The following is a 17,116-nucleotide window of genomic DNA, read 5'->3' on the forward strand; positions in this document are numbered from 1 at the left end:
CCCAGCTACGCCCGGGAGCGAGCAGACGTGGTGCCGGTGACCCCGAGCAACGGCTCCAAGCCCCGCCCCTTCCCGCTGGTCCAATCAGGCGCGGCGCCGACCCCCTGCGCGCGGGGTCCTTCCGGTCCGTTTGAAGTGCGGGCTCGAGCCGGAAGCGCGAGCGGAGAAACCGCCGGAGGTAAGAACCGGGGGAGGTGCCGCCTACTCCCGCTCGGGGGGACAGCCGCCGCCGCCGCCTACTCCCGCTCGGGGGGGGACACCCGCCGCCGCCGCCGCCTACTCCCGCTCGGGGGGGACAGCCACCGCCGCCGCCTACTCCCGCTCGGGGGGGGACACCCGCCGCCGCCGCCTAATCCCACTCGGGGGGGGGACACCCGCCGCCGCCTACTCCCGCTCGGGGGGGACACCCGCCGCCGCCTACTCTCGCTCGGGGGGACAGCCGCCGCCTACTCTCGCTCGGGGGGACAGCCGCCGCCGCCCCCGCCCCCACCGCCCACTCCCGCCCGGGGGTGCAGCCGCCACCGCCGCCTACTCCCGCCCCGTGGGGGCCGCCGCCGCCTACTCCCGCCCCCCGGAGGGCCTGTTACCAGAGCTCCAAGGGTTAGATTATGAGGAGAGATTACATAAACTGGGCTTGTATTCTCTGGAATGTAGCAGGTTTAGGGGAGATTCGATTGAGGGTTTTAGGATTTTGAAAGGAATTGATAGGGTAGACAGAGAAACTTTTTCCACTGGTGGGGGAGTCCAGAACAAGGAGACATAACCTTAAAATCAGAGCTCGGCCATTCAGGGGAGAAATTAGGAAACATTTCTTCACACAAAGGATGGTAGAAGTGTGGAACTCTCCCACAAAAAGCAGTAGATGCTAGCTCAATTAATAATTTTAAATCTGAGATCGATAGATTTTTACTAGCCAAGGGTATTAAAGGATATGGAGCCAAGGTGGGTGGATGGAGTTAGGATACAGATCAGCCATGATCTCATTGAATGGCGGAACAGGCTCGAGGGCTGAATGGCCGCCTCCTGTTCCTATGACATCCAGCCTCAACTTTTCAACTCTCCACCTGTGACCCCCATCAATCCCCTGTATCAGGATGGCTCAAAATCTGAGCTGTGGCCTCAGTCAGCGATGCCCCAGGGTACAATACCCCTCAGCCCCAGAGGTTTGTTCACTGGGCTACAACCCCTTTGACACCTCATTAAACCAAACAATTCTCACAGGAGCCTCATCTTGGAGAGTTGGCCGGTGCCTGAGGAAGGATCAGAACTGAAACCCATTCTCTCCTCGTCTGTTCTCACACACTTCCCCCCCCCCCCCCCACCCCGAGGTCACCGAGCGGACGCAACTTCCCCCACCCTTTCCCCCACCCTGGGTAACAGCGATAACTGGGTTCTGTTTCAGTCAGGGTGGCCATTCATTTCTGAGCCTTGACCAACTAGGTCATTTATATCTTCTGCTCTTTAACCCAGGACACTGTCTATTGCCCCCAGCTGTTACCCTGGGGTGTCGACCACAATCTTGTGCAGTAATCTGCTCCCTATTGCTGTGCAGGTGCACTGAGGGATGTAGGTGCCTGGTGTTTTGGAACAGTGGTATCGGCAGAGGCCTGGGAGTGCCTGTGTCCCCAGTCGTGTTGTGTTCTCAGATACTTTCCCCTTCCTATTGTGAAGGGTTAAACTGGACAGATAATGGGTGGAGCTACTGAACTCAACAGGTGACTGGGGGACTGTGATCTTCAGTCTCACCTAGTGAGGGGGACATACTGAGTAACAACTGGACAACAAGCCTACCAGGAGCACCCTGATTAAACTGAAAATAAACAAAGCTCTGATTTCTCCTGCCCACTGCGCCAGGGAGCTTTGAGCTGCAGTTGCCTACACAGTGAGCCGCTGATCTCTAACAATGTGGGAAAGCACAGAGTGCAGGCCAGGCTCTGTCCTGGACAGAAGTAAACTCTGGGGGATAGTCGGGTTGTTCTCTGGTCCACGGGCAGTGGACTGTTGGGCCCTTGTATAAGGGTGAAGAGGAGGGCAATGCCATTTTCTGTGACTATTTTAGTTGCAGCACCATTAGTTATAGTTGGTGTGGGGAATGTTTAAAGCAGACTGCTAATACTATGGGATGTGTTTGCTGGCGAATGAGCTGCTTCAGCTCTGTGCTGCTTCTACATTTGGAGGGCTGGTTTTTGAAACCTTATCCGTTGTCTGAAGTGCATTAATCCAGATGGCAGGCTAAATCCTCGTCCAATCCCTGTATCATCCACCGGCACCTAACACGGGGTGGGGAGAGGGTCTGGATGTGGCTGGAAGGTATTTTGGGCGGGGTGGGGGTGTGGCTGGAAGGTATTTTGGGCGGGGTGGGGGGTGTGGCTGGAAGGTATTTTGGGGGGGGGGGGCTGGAATGTGTCTGGAGGTGAGGTACGATATTTATGCAGGTGTAATGGGCCTTGATCCCTGTGACCGTCTCCACAGACTCTGGAGCTTTTTGTCAAAGGGAACAGCGGGTTTCTAAATGGCTCAACACTGAGATGTGTAAAGGATCCTTATTATCAGATCTGTAATATAAATAGGAGGGGCACTTACCCTCTTACAACCTGCTGTTCTCACCATTCCCAGGGATTCGGAGAAGATGTCGGGGATTGCCCTGAATCGCCTCTCTCAGGAAAGGAAAGCGTGGAGGAAGGACCATCCATTTGTACGTATATTTACAGGGGGGCACTTTCTGACAGCAGGCGCGGTCTGTCCCTATAACACTAGATGTTGGTTTATTTTTAAAACTACAAAAATTTCGGGTGAGAAAGAAGAAAGAACTTGCATTTATACATCCCCAGGATGTCCCAAAACTCTTCGCTGGCAAAATACTTCTTGGGGTGCAGATAAGAGGTGGCTGAGGGGGTCCGTGTCCTGTGTATGGGGCGCTGGATGGTATGAGGGGGTCAGTGTCCTGTGTATGGGGCGCTGGATGGTAAGAGGGGGTCCGTGTCCTGTGTACGGGGGAGGATGGATGGTATGAGGGGGTCCATGTCCTGTGTACGTGGAGGGCTGGATGGTAAGAGGGGGTCTGTGTACGTGGAGGGCTGGATGGTATGAGGGGGTCCGTGTCCTGTGTACGGGGGGGGGGATGGATGGTATGAGGGGGTCCGTGTCCTGTGTACGGGGGGGGGGATGGATGGTATGAGGGGGTCCGTGTCCTGTGTACGGGGGGGGGGGATGGATGGTATGAGGGGGTCCGTGTCCTGTGTACGGGGGGGGGGATGGATGGTATGAGGGGGTCCGTGTCCTGTGTACGGGGGGGGGAGATGGATGGTATGAGGGGGTCCGTGTCCTGTGTACGGTGGGGGGGGGGGGGGGGATGGATGGTATGAGGGGGTCCGTGTCCTGTGTACGGTGGGGGGGGGGGATGGATGGTATGAGGGGGTCCGTGTCCTGTGTACGGGGGGGGGGGGGGCGGGGATGGATGGTATGAGGGGGTCCGTGTCCTGTGTACGGGGGAGCTGGATGGTAAGAGGGGGTCCGTGTCCTGTGTACGGGGGAGCTGGATGGTATGAGGGGTCCGTGTCCTGTGTACGGGGGAGCTGGATGGTAAGAGGGGGTCCGTGTCCTGTGTACGGGGGGGGGATGGATGGTATGAGGGGGTCCGTGTCCTGTGTACGGGGTGGGGATGGATGGTATGAGGGGGTCCGTGTCCTGTGTACGGGGGGGGGGGGGGGGCGGGGATGGATGGTATGAGGGGGTCCGTGTCCTGTGTACGGGGGGGGGATGGTATGAGGGGGTCCGTGTCCTGTGTACGGGGGGGGGATGGATGGTATGAGGGGGTCCGTCTCCTGTGTACGGGGTGGGGATGGTATGAGGGGGTCCGTGTCCTGTGTACGGGGGATGGATGGTATGAGGGGGTCCGTGTCCTGTGTACGGTGGGGGGGGGATGGATGGTATGAGGGGGTCCGTGTCCTGTGTACGGGGGGGGGGGGGGTGCTGGATGGTATCTGAGGGGCCTGTGTTCGCAGCACTGCTGTGCTTTGTGAATTGGGTACCAGTATGCGTGTTGTAAGTGCTCTTGTGACTGTTGTGCAGGGTTTCGTGGCTGTACCTGTGAAGAATCCTGATGGCACGATGAACCTGATGAATTGGGAGTGTGCTATTCCAGGCAAAAAAGGGGTAGGTAAACCGGGCAAGGGCAGATTCCACAGAATTAGTCCAATAAACTTTATGATGTAAAACCACCGTATCTTTTGCCCCAATAGACGACTTGGGAAGGAGGCCTGTTTAAACTACGTGTGCTTTTTAAGGATGACTATCCCTCATCACCACCAAAGTGTAAGTATCTGCAATAGACAGACCTCGTGTAAAAGCAAAAATATGAAATGTCTTCTGGCCACCTCCCGTAGTGCAAGCCTGCTAGAATCGGAGGTGCATGGAGTGAATTCCAGGGGCTGGCGTGCTCCAGTGTTGTCCCACCGTATCACTGGATATCTGACACTTCCCCACTGCGGGCACCCTGCACAACAGTCATCGACTGTAACGGGCACAGCTTGTTTTAAGTGTCTGGAGAAATTGCGTCTGCAGCTGGTAGTTCGGTTGTTTTGTTTGGGTTAGGGAATTTGAAGTATTGGTGTGAATTTAAATTAAACGGAACATGGGGCCATTTTATTTGGATGATTTGAACTCGTAATTTGCAACTTTGAATTAAGCAAAGTCGACTACTGTACAGTAGTGGGCTTCAATACAGGTGGTTACTAGTCTGTTAATCATTAATTGAGCGCATTGCATCAGTATGGGTACCCTGAGCCTAGTGACGACACAACCGCATTGTGTCGGGCGGTCGAGTGGCTCGGGCTGCGTGGGGGCGGTCGAGTGGCTCGGGCTGCGTGGGGGCGGTCGAGTGGCTCGGGCTGCGTGGGGGCGGTCGAGTGGCTCGGGCTGCGTGGGGGCGGTCGAGTGGCTCGGGCTGCGTGGGGGCGGTCGAGTGGCTCGGGCTGCGTGGGGGCGGTCGAGTGGCTCGGGCTGCGTGGGGGCGGTCGAGTGGCTCGGGCTGCGTGGGGGCGGTCGAGTGGCTCGGGCTGCGTGGGGGCGGTCGAGTGGCTCGGGCTGCGTGGGGGCGGTCGAGTGGCTCGGGCTGCGTGGGGGCGGTCGAGTGGCTCGGGCTGCGTGGGGGCGGTCGAGTGGCTCGGGCTGCGTGGGGGCGGTCGAGTGGCTCGGGCTGCGTGGGGGCGGTCGAGTGGCTCGGGCTGCGTGGGGGCGGTCGAGTGGCTCGGGCTGCGTGGGGGCGGTCGAGTGGCTCGGGCTGCGTGGGGGCGGTCGAGTGGCTCGGGCTGCGTGGGGGCGGTCGAGTGGCTCGGGCTGCGTGGGGGCGGTCGAGTGGCTCGGGCTGCGTGGGGGCGGTCGAGTGGCTCGGGCTGCGTGGGGGCGGTCGAGTGGCTCGGGCTGCGTGGGGGCGGTCGAGTGGCTCGGGCTGCGTGGGGGCGGTCGAGTGGCTGATCTACATTCAATCTGTTTAGATCACTCTGGTGTATTTAAAACTTTTGCTCTTGGTTTTAGGCAAATTTGAGCCGCCCATATTCCACCCGAACGTTTATCCGTCAGGAACTGTGTGTCTGTCAATTCTAGAAGAGGAGAAGGACTGGCGACCAGCGATCACCATCAAACAGGTCAGGTCGGCGCGGAGAAGGAGGTGCACGGTGCATATAAATGTAAACTCTACAGACAGCACTTTCACTAATTGTCACTGGCTGTTTTGGAAAGCTGATCTGTCTCCAACTTGTAGCTGGCTTGAGGGATAATCCAATGTGTTGGAAGGGAGCACCCTGTCTAAGCTCAGAGGATGGAGTCGGAATCTACCTGTGTCAGAGCAGATTGTTTCTCAACCCCTGACAGTTCGTCCCAGCACAGAGCAATGCCCCTCTGGCTGTCTGTTAAATGACTGATATCAGAATTCAGCTGTTTATTTTTTCCTCTGAATACTCCCCCTCCTTCCCTGAGGCTGTTTGTCACTGGGGTACAATTTCCAAGTACTTGTGGCCCCACTCTCACCCCGCCCCTCTTCCCCATCTTTCCTGAGGTCAGCTCTCACTGGACCCCTTTGGTATCCTGCCCAATTAGCCGCAGCAGAACCTGACCCTGTCCTCACCCAGCATGCGTGCACTTCCCAGCAGGTGCCACTGGATGGCGATCGGGGAGACCTGGGCTTTTTATTTTGCTCCTTTCCCGCCCCCCACTGCTGCACCTGAATTGCTGCCCTGATCCGATCAGCTAACTCAACACTGGCCCGGGATTGGACCCAGAGTCTTCCTGGCCTGCGGGGAGGTCACTTCACGCATTGGGCTATTGAGGGAGGCGTATCTCTTCTGTTTAGGCCAGTAGTCAGCATCTTGCAGTCTCTCTACCTGTTTATTATCTGTCTCCCCTCCCTGTGGCCAAACTCGGGAGGATCTCCTCAATGAACTAGTCTTATTATACTGCTTTCATTCATCTTTTAGATGAAACGTTAAACTGAGGACCCTCCTGCTTGTTCAGGTGGGTGTTAAAAATCCCACAGCACTTCTCAAAAGAGCAGTGAGCTCTCCCAATGGCCTGGCCTGGCCCGAATTCCTCCCTCAGATAACCCAAAAACAGCGAAGTGGTCAGTCAGTTCATTGCTCTTTGTACTCCGAACTGCACCAGGTTTGCAAACATAACTGACAGCACTTCAGCTAATTCTTTATATGTGAAGCACCTTGACTGGTTCAGAGATGTAATCAGGTGCCGAGTGAGCGCAGATCTCTCTTTCCCTGAGGTGGCTTGTAGTTACTTCAAACCCCAAGTGTTCGGAACATTAATATTTAAATGTGAGTAGCTCAGGTGGTGGGATTATTAACATAACATAATTTAACTTCCAGCAGTTAACCTGGCCTCTGGAACCCTGACCTTCAAAAAAAAAAAAAAATGCTTCTACTTTTTTTTTCTTTCTCTATTGTACTCTTCCACCCTCTCCAGGAAAAATATAATTCTGGAGCAGTGTGAACTGTCCTCTGCCTGCTTCGAGTGATGAAAGTTACATACAGTGTTCATGTTTTACTTCCTCCTTCACTTTTATCCCCCCAGATATTATTAGGTATTCAAGAACTTTTAAATGAACCAAACGTTCAGGACCCAGCTCAAGCAGAAGCATACACGATCTACTGGTAAGCATCAACTCCTTATTTGTCCACGTGCAGCACTGTGCTGGCTGCTGGTCAGATGTAGTGGTGGTTTTTAAACTTGGCCATGTGGGATGTGCACCTGATTCCCAGAGAATCCACAAGATCTAACCTGAAATCCGGAGGCACACCAGGGATGTAAGCAGATCAACGTTCCAGTCTTTCTGTTGCCAAAATGAAGACAATTTTTTGTGCATTTTAGGCAGCTATCTTTTTTTGGAAGTTTTAGGGGACAAGGGGATCCAAGGGAGGAAGACTTGAAAATCTGAGATGGTATTTATCTCAAATGCTGCCAGCTCAGCTACACCTGCAGCAATAGAGTCTCGTACACAACCTTTCTTGTGTTTGTTTCTGTCTCTTCAATTGAGTCCTTGAGATTCTGTTGAGAAAGCAGGCATTCAATGCAGAATTTATGAAGCCACATTCTTAAAGCATGTTCACTTACTACAGCAGAATAGTCCATCACTTCACTAAGCTGGCCCCAATGAATATTCAATCAGTGCATTGCCCTTTACTCCAGTATGAATGTAAACGGCCTCTTCTATGAATGCAGTATTGTCCATGTTGTATTAAGTTTGATTTGCTTTGCGCTGACATGCTGTAAATGTGTTGGGTTCAAAGGGAGTGAGTGAGTATGGGGGTCTAATGTCAGCCTGGGTGTGAAGCTGTGGGGTGAGGGAGGGAGGTTTGATGAGAGGGTTGTCCTATGAGGAGAGATTGAGTAGAATGGGCCTATAGCTCTGGAGTTTAGAAGAATGAGAGGTGATCTCATTGAAACATATAAGATTCTGAGGGGGCTTGACAGGGTAGATGCTGAGAGGTTGTTTCCCCTGGCTGGAGAGTCTAGAACTAGGGGTCATAATCTCAGGATAAGGGGTCGGCCATTTAAGACTCAGATGAGAAGGAATTTCTTCACTGAGATGGTTGTGAACCTTTGGAATTCTCTACCCCAGAGGGCTGTGGATGCTGAGTCATTGAGTATATTCAAGACCGAGGTAGATTTTTGGATTCTAGGGGAATCAAGGGATGTGGGGATCGGGCAGGAAAGTGGAGTTGAGGTTGAAGATCAGCCATGATCTGATTGAATGGCGGAGCAGGCTTAAGGGGCCAAATGGCCTACTCCTGCTCCTATTTCTTATGTTCTAATGCGAGTTCCAGTCCAGTAGCTCACTGGCAGGTTCAGTACTTTCTGTATGTGGTGTAGTAATGGTCTGTGGATCATTGGCAAGTATCCAATTCTGTTAATACACTGGGACTCGATTCATTTTATAGTTGTTACATGCTGAATTAATTGTTTGACTCGAATCTGGCTTCCTCATTGCAGGCCCAGTAAGGTTTATTCAAGAGAAAAATTAGAAGCACTTTGGTAGAGAAAGGAGTGAGTCGTGAGAAGGCAGGCCAGCAGCACTGACCCACCAATGAGGGTTGGATTAGAGTTTGCTAACGAGAATCGACTCCTTTTCTGCCCTTGTTAAGTTGCCTCGGGCCAAATCTCGTTCATTTAACAGGAGAGCGCATTCCAGGATCTTATTTTTGTCCCGTTCGGTATGATGTGTTGCTTTGCACGGTTCATGGCCGGCCATGGGCGATACCTGGCGGATAATGCTGTGCGTGTTGTTCCTTTCACAGCCAAAACCGCGTGGAGTATGACAAGAGGATTCGTGCACAGGCCCGAAGGTTTACACCGACATAAGCGCGAGCCGGGGTGGGTTGTGAAAATGGACAACAGAAGATGGCGGGAAATGGCTCAGCAAGTTCTTGTGTTTTTTACTAAAGTGACCGAGTTTTAAATTGGGCCTTTGTTTTATAAAGTCCCAGTGTATTCTTTCCACGAGGAACCATATACTGACTGACACTTTGTTTATTTTCCCTCTCCTCCGAGTCCAGTTTCTGTTTTGCTTCCTGTCGTCACCACCTGTTGTGGAAATGAGCATTGGTCACTTAACAAACCAAGTACTTGCAGACTTGGCTCGATCCAAACCAGCTTCAGGGTCCCGACCGACAACTTGTATTTTTGATGGTTTATGATAAAGTATAAAGAAGAAATAAACTTGTTTTTATTTTAATAAGGAAGAAGCTGATAGAGTTCTGTAAAATGCTAAAACTTTTATACTTTCCATAATACATAAGCCTGGATAATACAGGCACGTAACCATCTCCGTATATTATTGTCTGTGTTTAAAAAGAGGAATATTTTTCATGTTCTGCTGCCGACCCAGATGTGGAGGGCTGGGGTAATTTTGTGCTTACCAGGAAGCCCCCGCTGGCCTTCCAACAGGGCGTGGTCTGTCCCGCACTCCCTCATTGACATGGTGGTGTGCCCCTGGATGTCTTTAGAATGATAATAAAGGATTCGTACAAACTATTGTTACGCTGGTTTGTCCTCCTGTGGTGGCACTGGTTCCCGCCGGGGTCCGGGGACCCTCCCCATCAGATGAGTTTAGTGTCGGGCTGTTTGGCTGTGGGGTTTTGCAGCGTGACCAGTTCAGCTCGGTGCACACTGGGCTCCCGATGGTGCAGATGTCCCAGGAGTTTTGCTGGGCCCAGGACCACACTGGTTGAGTGGCAGGTGCATTGTTGGGACTGGGTAGAGGGAGTCACTCGACTTCTGCTGCTGGATGTGGGCCTCTGCCTAAAGCAGGGTGTCCGGGCCTATAGACTCCCCTCAGAGGTGGACTGCCTTTCGGGAAATTCCCCCGCAACCTTGACCGATGAATTGGAGAACTCTAACCTCCTAAATCTGCTCCGCCTGGGGCTCAGGGACATGGAAAAGCGGAGCGGATTGGACAGAGAGAGGTCGTGCTTCGCCCGCCGTTAAAAAGAGCAAAACGCAAAGACTGAGAAAATTTGGAGAAAAAGATCAAAAGCTGGAGAGTGAAGGAGGGTGACAGCAAGTTTCCTCTCAGAGAGACCAAATCCAGGGAGCGCTGACACCGAGGGACCAAATCCAGGGAGCGCTGACACCGAGGGACCAAATCCAGGGAGCGCTGACACCGAGGGACCAAATCCAGGGGGCGCTGACACCGAGGGACCAAATCCAGGGGGCGCTGACACCGAGGGACCAAATCCAGGGGGCGCTGACACCGAGGGACCAAATCCAGGGGGCGCTGACACCGAGGGACCAAATCCAGGGGGCGCTGACACCGAGGGACCAAATCCAGGGGGCGCTGACACCGAGGGACCAAATCCAGGGGGCGCTGACACCGAGGGACCAAATCCAGGGGGCGCTGACACCGAGGGACCAAATCCAGGGGGCGCTGACACCGAGGGACCAAATCCAGGGGGCGCTGACACCGAGGGACCAAATCCAGGGGGCGCTGACACCGAGGGACCAAATCCAGGGGGCGCTGACACCGAGGGACCAAATCCAGGGGGCGCTGACACCGAGGGACCAAATCCAGGGGGCGCTGACACCGAGGGACCAAATCCAGGGGGCGCTGACACCGAGGGACCAAATCCAGGGGGCGCTGACACCGAGGGACCAAATCCAGGGGGCGCTGACACCGAGGGACCAAATCCAGGGGGCGCTGACACCGAGGGACCAAATCCAGGGGGCGCTGACACCGAGGGACCAAATCCAGGGGGCGCTGACACCGAGGGACCAAATCCAGGGGGCGCTGACACCGAGGGACCAAATCCAGGGGGCGCTGACACCGAGGGACCAAATCCAGGGGGCGCTGACACCGAGGGACCAAATCCAGGGGGCGCTGACACCGAGGGACCAAATCCAGGGGGCGCTGACACCGAGGGACCAAATCCAGGGGGCGCTGACACCGAGGGACCAAATCCAGGGGGCGCTGACACCGAGGGACCAAATCCAGGGGGCGCTGACACCGAGGGACCAAATCCAGGGGGCGCTGACACCGAGGGACCAAATCCAGGGGGCGCTGACACCGAGGGACCAAATCCAGGGGGCGCTGACACCGAGGGACCAAATCCAGGGAGCGCTTACACCGAGACCCCAAATCCAGGGAGCACTTACACCGAGGCACCAAATCCAGGGAGCACTTACACCGAGACCCCCAAATCCAGGGAGCACTTAATATAAAATGGGAATCAGAGAGCCTCAATATGGAGAATGGTCATGGTGGTGAAACCAGCTCCAGTGAGAGCAACGGATGAAGATATGACGGTGGAAATAATTGGCGACCGGTGACATGTTATTGTCAGAAGCTCTTTGCAGATAGCCCAATGATTGACTGTAACCAGCGCAATACCTGGATCCGCCTGTTCTTGTACCAAAATCCAAATGCCTAATGTCCCTGAAGTCTTTTTCTGTGAAAAATGTAGAGATGTGAAATAAGGAAGGAAAACTGGCTGAAGCCAGAAGATGATTCCTTAAATGAACAATTCATGAGGCTGTTTTGTGACTTGTCTGCATGAGGTAAAAACATGAAATGAAAAAGGACATGTCTGGTGACAATGCTGTTGTCAATAGTGGTTTCTAACCCGAACCCCAAAGTCTCATCACTAACCATAAATCGCTTGGTGGCAATAGTGCTCCACAGGGCCGTGTCACGGTGTCAATAGTCATTGTGATGACACTGACGATGCAGGTCGGCCGCGTTATCAATAGTCACTCTGAGCGGGAAAAGGTTATCCAAAGAAGCCTTGAAAAAGCCCGAAGGGAGATACTTTATTTGAACAGTAAAGGTTACGGAATAAAGCATGCAGATTGCCATGGGAAGGAAGGCATTCCCCGTTTCCCCTCCTCTTGCAGTTTTCCTCCCCACTGTGGAGGATCCAGAGATAATACTCAGCGGTGAGTGTTATGTGCTTGTGGTTTATCGCTAATAATCACTAAGACAGCCAATTGCGGTTGTATAACGGAATAGGAGTACAGGAAGTTAAACAAGACAGGTGCATTCCTGACCAGAATGGTCGGTGGTCAGTCTCAGGCCCATCCTGACTCTGTGCCCTTTCTGTTTGGACTCCTCCTTCTCACGTTCAACACATATTCCAGGGCGGTATGATAGAAATGTTTAAAATGATGAAAGATGGGATGGGGTAGATAGAAGCCAGCTGTTTCCAGTGGTTGAGGGGTCAAGACGAGGAGCCATAGATACAAGATTAAATGTAAGAGATTTAGAACAGTGATCAAGAGAAACTTCTTTACACAGAGAGTTGTGAGGCTGTGGAATTCACTTCCAGGGTTAGTGGTTGGGGCACAAAGTTCTGTAGTGACAAGTGGTCCTCATGTTTTTATCTAAGACAGGCCTCAGCTCAGTCATTTGCTCCAAGTGTTGATACAATGGATGAAGCCAAGAGGTGCCAGATATCAGGAACAGCAGTAGCAGTAAATCAAATTGAAATGTAAGTAAGTACCAATATAGTTTATCTTCATCTATTTCACTTTTAATAACTACGGGGTTGAGGATGGGGTTGCTGACTGTGGCCCACGCCAAGTACCAGGATATCGGATCAGGCCCATGGAAAATGAGTTTGACCCCCCCAGCCTAAAATGTGAGAACCACACCAATAAAATTAAAAGTCCCAGGGCCCTTCACTTGCTGTATGGGGAGGCTGGGATTGTAACCCTGTCTCCTATTCACAAGCCCTTGCTTCACTTTGGTGGAGGGTAAGAAGGAGAGGGAGTGAATGAAGGCATGTCTGCCCAGGGCCCACGGCTGTCTGCACTGGTGAGGGCCACTGCAGTCAGCTGATGTTTGATGGCTTTTGTAGACAATAATTCGCATCTGATCAGTTATCTGCCTTAAGGTGTCAGTGTTGTACTCTATCAGTATCATTCCTGCTTTCCCCCCTTTGATGCCTTTCCAGTACCCCATCCTCAACCCTGTAGTATCCAGCTGCATCCTGAACTCCCCTAATATTTTTGACTCCACTCCCTCACCTTAAGAAAGGGAAGATAGATTATGAAAATAAATTAGCAAAAAATATAAAAACAGATTGCAAGAGTTTCTATAGTTATAAAAAGAAAAAGGGTGGCTAAGGCAAACGTAGGTCCCTTAGAGGATGAGACCGGGAAATTAATGGTGGGAAACATGGAGATGGCAAAAATGCTGAACAAATATTTTGTTTCAGTCTTTACGGTAGAGGACACGAAGAATATCCCAACACTGGACAAACAGGGGACTCTAGGGGGGGAGGAGCTAAATACGATTAAAATCACTAAGGAAGTGGTACTCAGTAAATTAATGGGACTCAAGGCGGATAAATCCCCTGGACCTGATGGCTTACATCCTAGGGTCTTGAGGGAAGTTGCAGTAGGGATTGTGGATGCTTTGGTAATAATTTTCCAAAATTCTCTGGACTCGGCAAAGGTCCCGGCAGATTGGAAAACTGCTAATGTAACACCCTTATTTAAAAAGGGTAGTAGGCAGAAGGCTGGAAATTATAGACCAGTTAGCCTAACATCTGTGGTGGGTAAAATTTTGGAGTCTATTATTAAGGAGACAGTAGCGGAACATTTGGATAAACATAATTTAATAGGACAAAGTCAGCATAGCTTTACGAAGGGGAAGTCATGTCTGACAAATTTGCTTGAGTTCTTTGAGGACATAACGTACAGGGTGGATAAAGGGGAACCAGTGGACGTAGTGTATTTAGACTTCCAGAGGGCATTCGACAAGGTGCCACATAAAAGATTATTGCTCAAGATAAAGAATCACTGGATTGGGGGTAATATTCTGGCATGGGTGGAGGATTGGTTATCTAACAGGAAGCAGAGAGTTGGGATAAATGGTTCATTCTCGGACTGGCAACCAGTAGCCAGTGGTGTTCCGCAGGGGTCGGTGCTGGGTCCCCAACTCTTTACAATCTATATTAACGATTTGGAGGAGGGGACCGAGTGTAACATATCAAAGTTTGCGGATGATACAAAGATGGGAGGGAAAGTAGAGAGTGAGGAGGACATAAAAAACCTGCAGGGGGATATAGACAGGCTGGGTGAGTGGGCGGAGATTTGGCAGATACAATACAATATTGGAAAATGTGAGGTTATGCACTTTGGCAGGAAAAATCAGAGAGCAAGTTATTATCTTAATGGCAAGAAACTGGAAAGTACTGCAGTACAAAGGGATCTGGGGGTTCTAGTGCAAGAAAATCAAAAGTTAGTATGCAGGTGATCAAGAAGGCCAACAGAATGTTGGCTTTTATTGCTAGGGGGATAGAATATAAAAACAGGGAGGTATTGCTGCAGTTATATAAGGTATTGGTGAGACCGCACCTGGAATACTGCATACAGTTTTGGTCTCCATACTTAGGAAAAGACATACTTGTTCTCGAGGCAGTACAAAGAAGGTTCACTCGGTTAATCCCGGGGATGAGGGGGCGGACATATGAGGAGAGGTTGAGTAGATTGGGACTCTACTCGTTGGAGTTCAGAAGAATGAGAGGCGATCTTATTGAAACATATAAGATTGTGAAGGGGCTTGATCGGGTGGATGCGGTAAGGATGTTCCCAAGGATGGGTGAAACTAGAACTAGGGGGCATAATCTTAGAATAAGGGGCTGCTCTGTCAAAACTGAGATGAGGAGAAACTTCTTCACTCAGAGGGTAGTAGGTCTGTGGAATTTGCTGCCCCAGGAAGCTGTGGAAGCTACATCATTAAATAAATTAATTTAAAACAGAAATAGACAGTTTCCTAGAAGTAAAGGGAATTAGGGGTTACGGGGAGCGGGCAGGAAATTGGACATGAATTTAGATTTGAGGTTAGGATCAGATCAGCCATGATCTTATTGAATGGCGGAGCAGGCTCGAGGGGCCGATTGGCCTACTCCTGCTCCTATCTCTTATGTTCTCACCTGCAGATTATTCAAATATTCTTCACCTTTTCAACAAATATTTTTTCTAACAACTGGTTTTAAATGTAAATTACCTTTTACTGCTGTGGGCCCACTGGGCTGATGTACCTCAGTAATATCTTGGTCTCATGTACCTTCAATCTGCGGCCCGGATGTGAAACTGGTACAAGAATGCGAGCTCCAATACACAATGCAAGTGACTGCCCCAAAACACGCAAGCCAGTGAGTCTGGCCAACCCTGTGAGGTTTTCCTCACCAACAGCTGGGGGTGGTGTCCAGGTTTAGAGAATCGTCCCACAGCGTTCACACAATAGCCTGACAGTCGTACTCACAGAATTACATCCATCAGCCAACATCCCAGAATCCTCTATCACTAACCCCTGGGTAGGTCCTGTCTCTCTTCCACCCTCTGTGTGTATGTCTCTCTCTGTCCCTCTGTGTGCATATCTCCCTCTCTTCCTCTGTGTGTATGTCTCTCTCTCTGTCTCACCCTCTGTGTGAATGTCTCTCTCTCTCTCCCTCTGTGTGTATGTCTCTTCCTCTGCGTCTGGCTCTCTCCCCCTCGATGCGTCTGGCTCTCTCCCTCGCTCTCTCCCTCTCTCTCTCCCCCTCTATGCGTCTGGCTCTCTCTCTCTTCCCCCTCTGCGTCTGGCTCTCTCTCTCTCTCCCCCCCTCTGCATCTGGCGTGTGCTGTCTCTCTCTCTCTCTCTCTCTCTCCCCGCTCTGTGCGTCTGGCACGCTCGCTCGCGCGCTCTCATCTCTCTCTCTCTCTCTCTCTCTCTTCCCCTGTGCTTCCGGCTCTCTCTATCCCCCTCTGTGCATCTGGCTCTCTCTCCCTCTCCCCCTCTCTCTCTCTTCCCCCCCGCCCATGCAACTCCCCCTCTGTGCGCCTGGCTCGCTCTCTCCCCCTCTGTGCGCCTGGCTCGCTCTCTCCCCCTCTGTGCGCCTGGCTCGCTCTCTCCCCCTCTGTGCGCCTGGCTCGCTCTCTCCCCCTCTGTGCGCCTGGCTCGCTCTCTCCCCCTCTGTGCGCCTGGCTCGCTCTCTCCCCCTCTGTGCGCCTGGCTCGCTCTCTCCCCCTCTGTGCGCCTGGCTCGCTCTCTCCCCCCTCTGTGCGCCTGGCTCGCTCTCTCCCCCTCTGTGCGCCTGGCTCGCTCTCTCCCCCTCTGTGCGCCTGGCTCGCTCTCTCCCCCCTCTGTGCGCCTGGCTCGCTCTCTCCCCCTCTGTGCGCCTGGCTCGCTCTCTCCCCCTCTGTGCGCCTGGCTCGCTCTCTCCCCCTCTGTGCGCCTGGCTCGCTCTCTCCCCCTCTGTGCGCCTGGCTCGCTCTCTCCCCCTCTGTGCGCCTGGCTCGCTCTCTCCCCCTCTGTGCGCCTGGCTCGCGCTCTCCCCCTCTGTGCGCCTGGCTCGCTCTCTCCCCCTCTGTGCGCCTGGCTCGCTCTCTCCCCCTCTGTGCGCCTGGCTCGCTCTCTCTTTCCCCCCCCTCCCCCATCTGCGTCTGGCTCGGTCTCTCTTTCCCCCCCCCCCCTCCCCCATCTGCGTCTGGCTCGCTCTCTCTTCCCCCCCCCCCCCCACCTTCCCCCATCTGCGTCTGGCTCGCTCTCTCTTCCCCCCCCCCCTCCCCCATCTGCGTCTGGCTCGCTCTCTCTCCCCCCCCCCTCCCCCATCTGCGTCTGGCTCGCTCTCTTTCCCCCCCCCCTCCCCCATCTGCGTCTGGCTCGCTCTCTCCCCTCCCCCCCCCTCCCCCATCTGCGTCTGGCTCGCTCTCTTCCCCCCCCCCCTCCCCCATCTGTGTCTGGCTCGCTCTCTTTCCCCCCCCCCCCCCCATCAGCGTCTGGCTCGCTCTCCCCCCTCCCCCCCCCCCCCCCCCCATCTGCGTCTGGCTCGCTCTCTCCCCTCCCCCCCCCCAATCTGCGTCTGGCTCGCTCTCTTCCCCCCCCCCCCCCCATCTGCGTCTGGCTCGCTCGCTCTCTCTCTGTCTCCGCCTCTGTGCGTCTGTCTCTCTCTGTACGTCTGTCTCAATCTCTCTCTCTCTCTCTGTACGTCTGTCTCAATCTCTCTCTGTGCGTCTCTATCTGTCTCCTCTCTCTGCGTCTGGCTCTCTCTCCCTGTGCGTCTGGCGCTCTCTCTCTCTCTTTCTCTCTGCGTCTGTGTCTCTCTCTCTCTCTTCCCTCCCCCCACCCCGT

General features: G+C 53.3%; 2 protein-coding genes across 3 annotated transcripts; one reads left to right on the forward strand and one right to left on the reverse strand.

The window, feature by feature from the left end:
• Positions 1-72: 72 nt before the first annotated feature.
• On the forward strand, positions 73-9,537 carry LOC137340560 (SUMO-conjugating enzyme UBC9-B-like). 2 transcript variants are annotated; one of them, XM_068003079.1, is made up of 7 exons: positions 73-178; positions 2,617-2,695; positions 4,072-4,155; positions 4,242-4,314; positions 5,536-5,645; positions 7,078-7,157; positions 8,802-9,537. In XM_068003079.1, the coding sequence occupies exons 2-7, from the start codon at positions 2,630-2,632 to the stop codon at positions 8,863-8,865; spliced, it is 477 nt and encodes a 158-aa protein (XP_067859180.1). In that variant the 5' UTR covers positions 73-178; positions 2,617-2,629; the 3' UTR covers positions 8,866-9,537. The 2 variants fall into 2 exon arrangements, with proteins under 2 accessions (XP_067859180.1, XP_067859181.1); XM_068003080.1 differs by lacking the exon at positions 4,072-4,155.
• Positions 9,538-9,986: 449 nt separating this feature from the next.
• Positions 9,987-11,854, reverse strand: LOC137340946 (uncharacterized). The gene is made up of 2 exons (XM_068003759.1): positions 11,722-11,854; positions 9,987-11,089 (listed from the first exon to the last, which is right to left on the reverse strand). The coding sequence occupies exons 1-2, from the start codon at positions 11,852-11,854 to the stop codon at positions 9,987-9,989; spliced, it is 1,236 nt and encodes a 411-aa protein (XP_067859860.1).
• Positions 11,855-17,116: the final 5,262 nt, after the last annotated feature.

Source organism: Heptranchias perlo, chromosome 22 (assembly GCF_035084215.1).
Source record: "Heptranchias perlo isolate sHepPer1 chromosome 22, sHepPer1.hap1, whole genome shotgun sequence".
In the NCBI taxonomy this organism is placed as follows: domain Eukaryota; kingdom Metazoa; phylum Chordata; class Chondrichthyes; order Hexanchiformes; family Hexanchidae; genus Heptranchias; species Heptranchias perlo.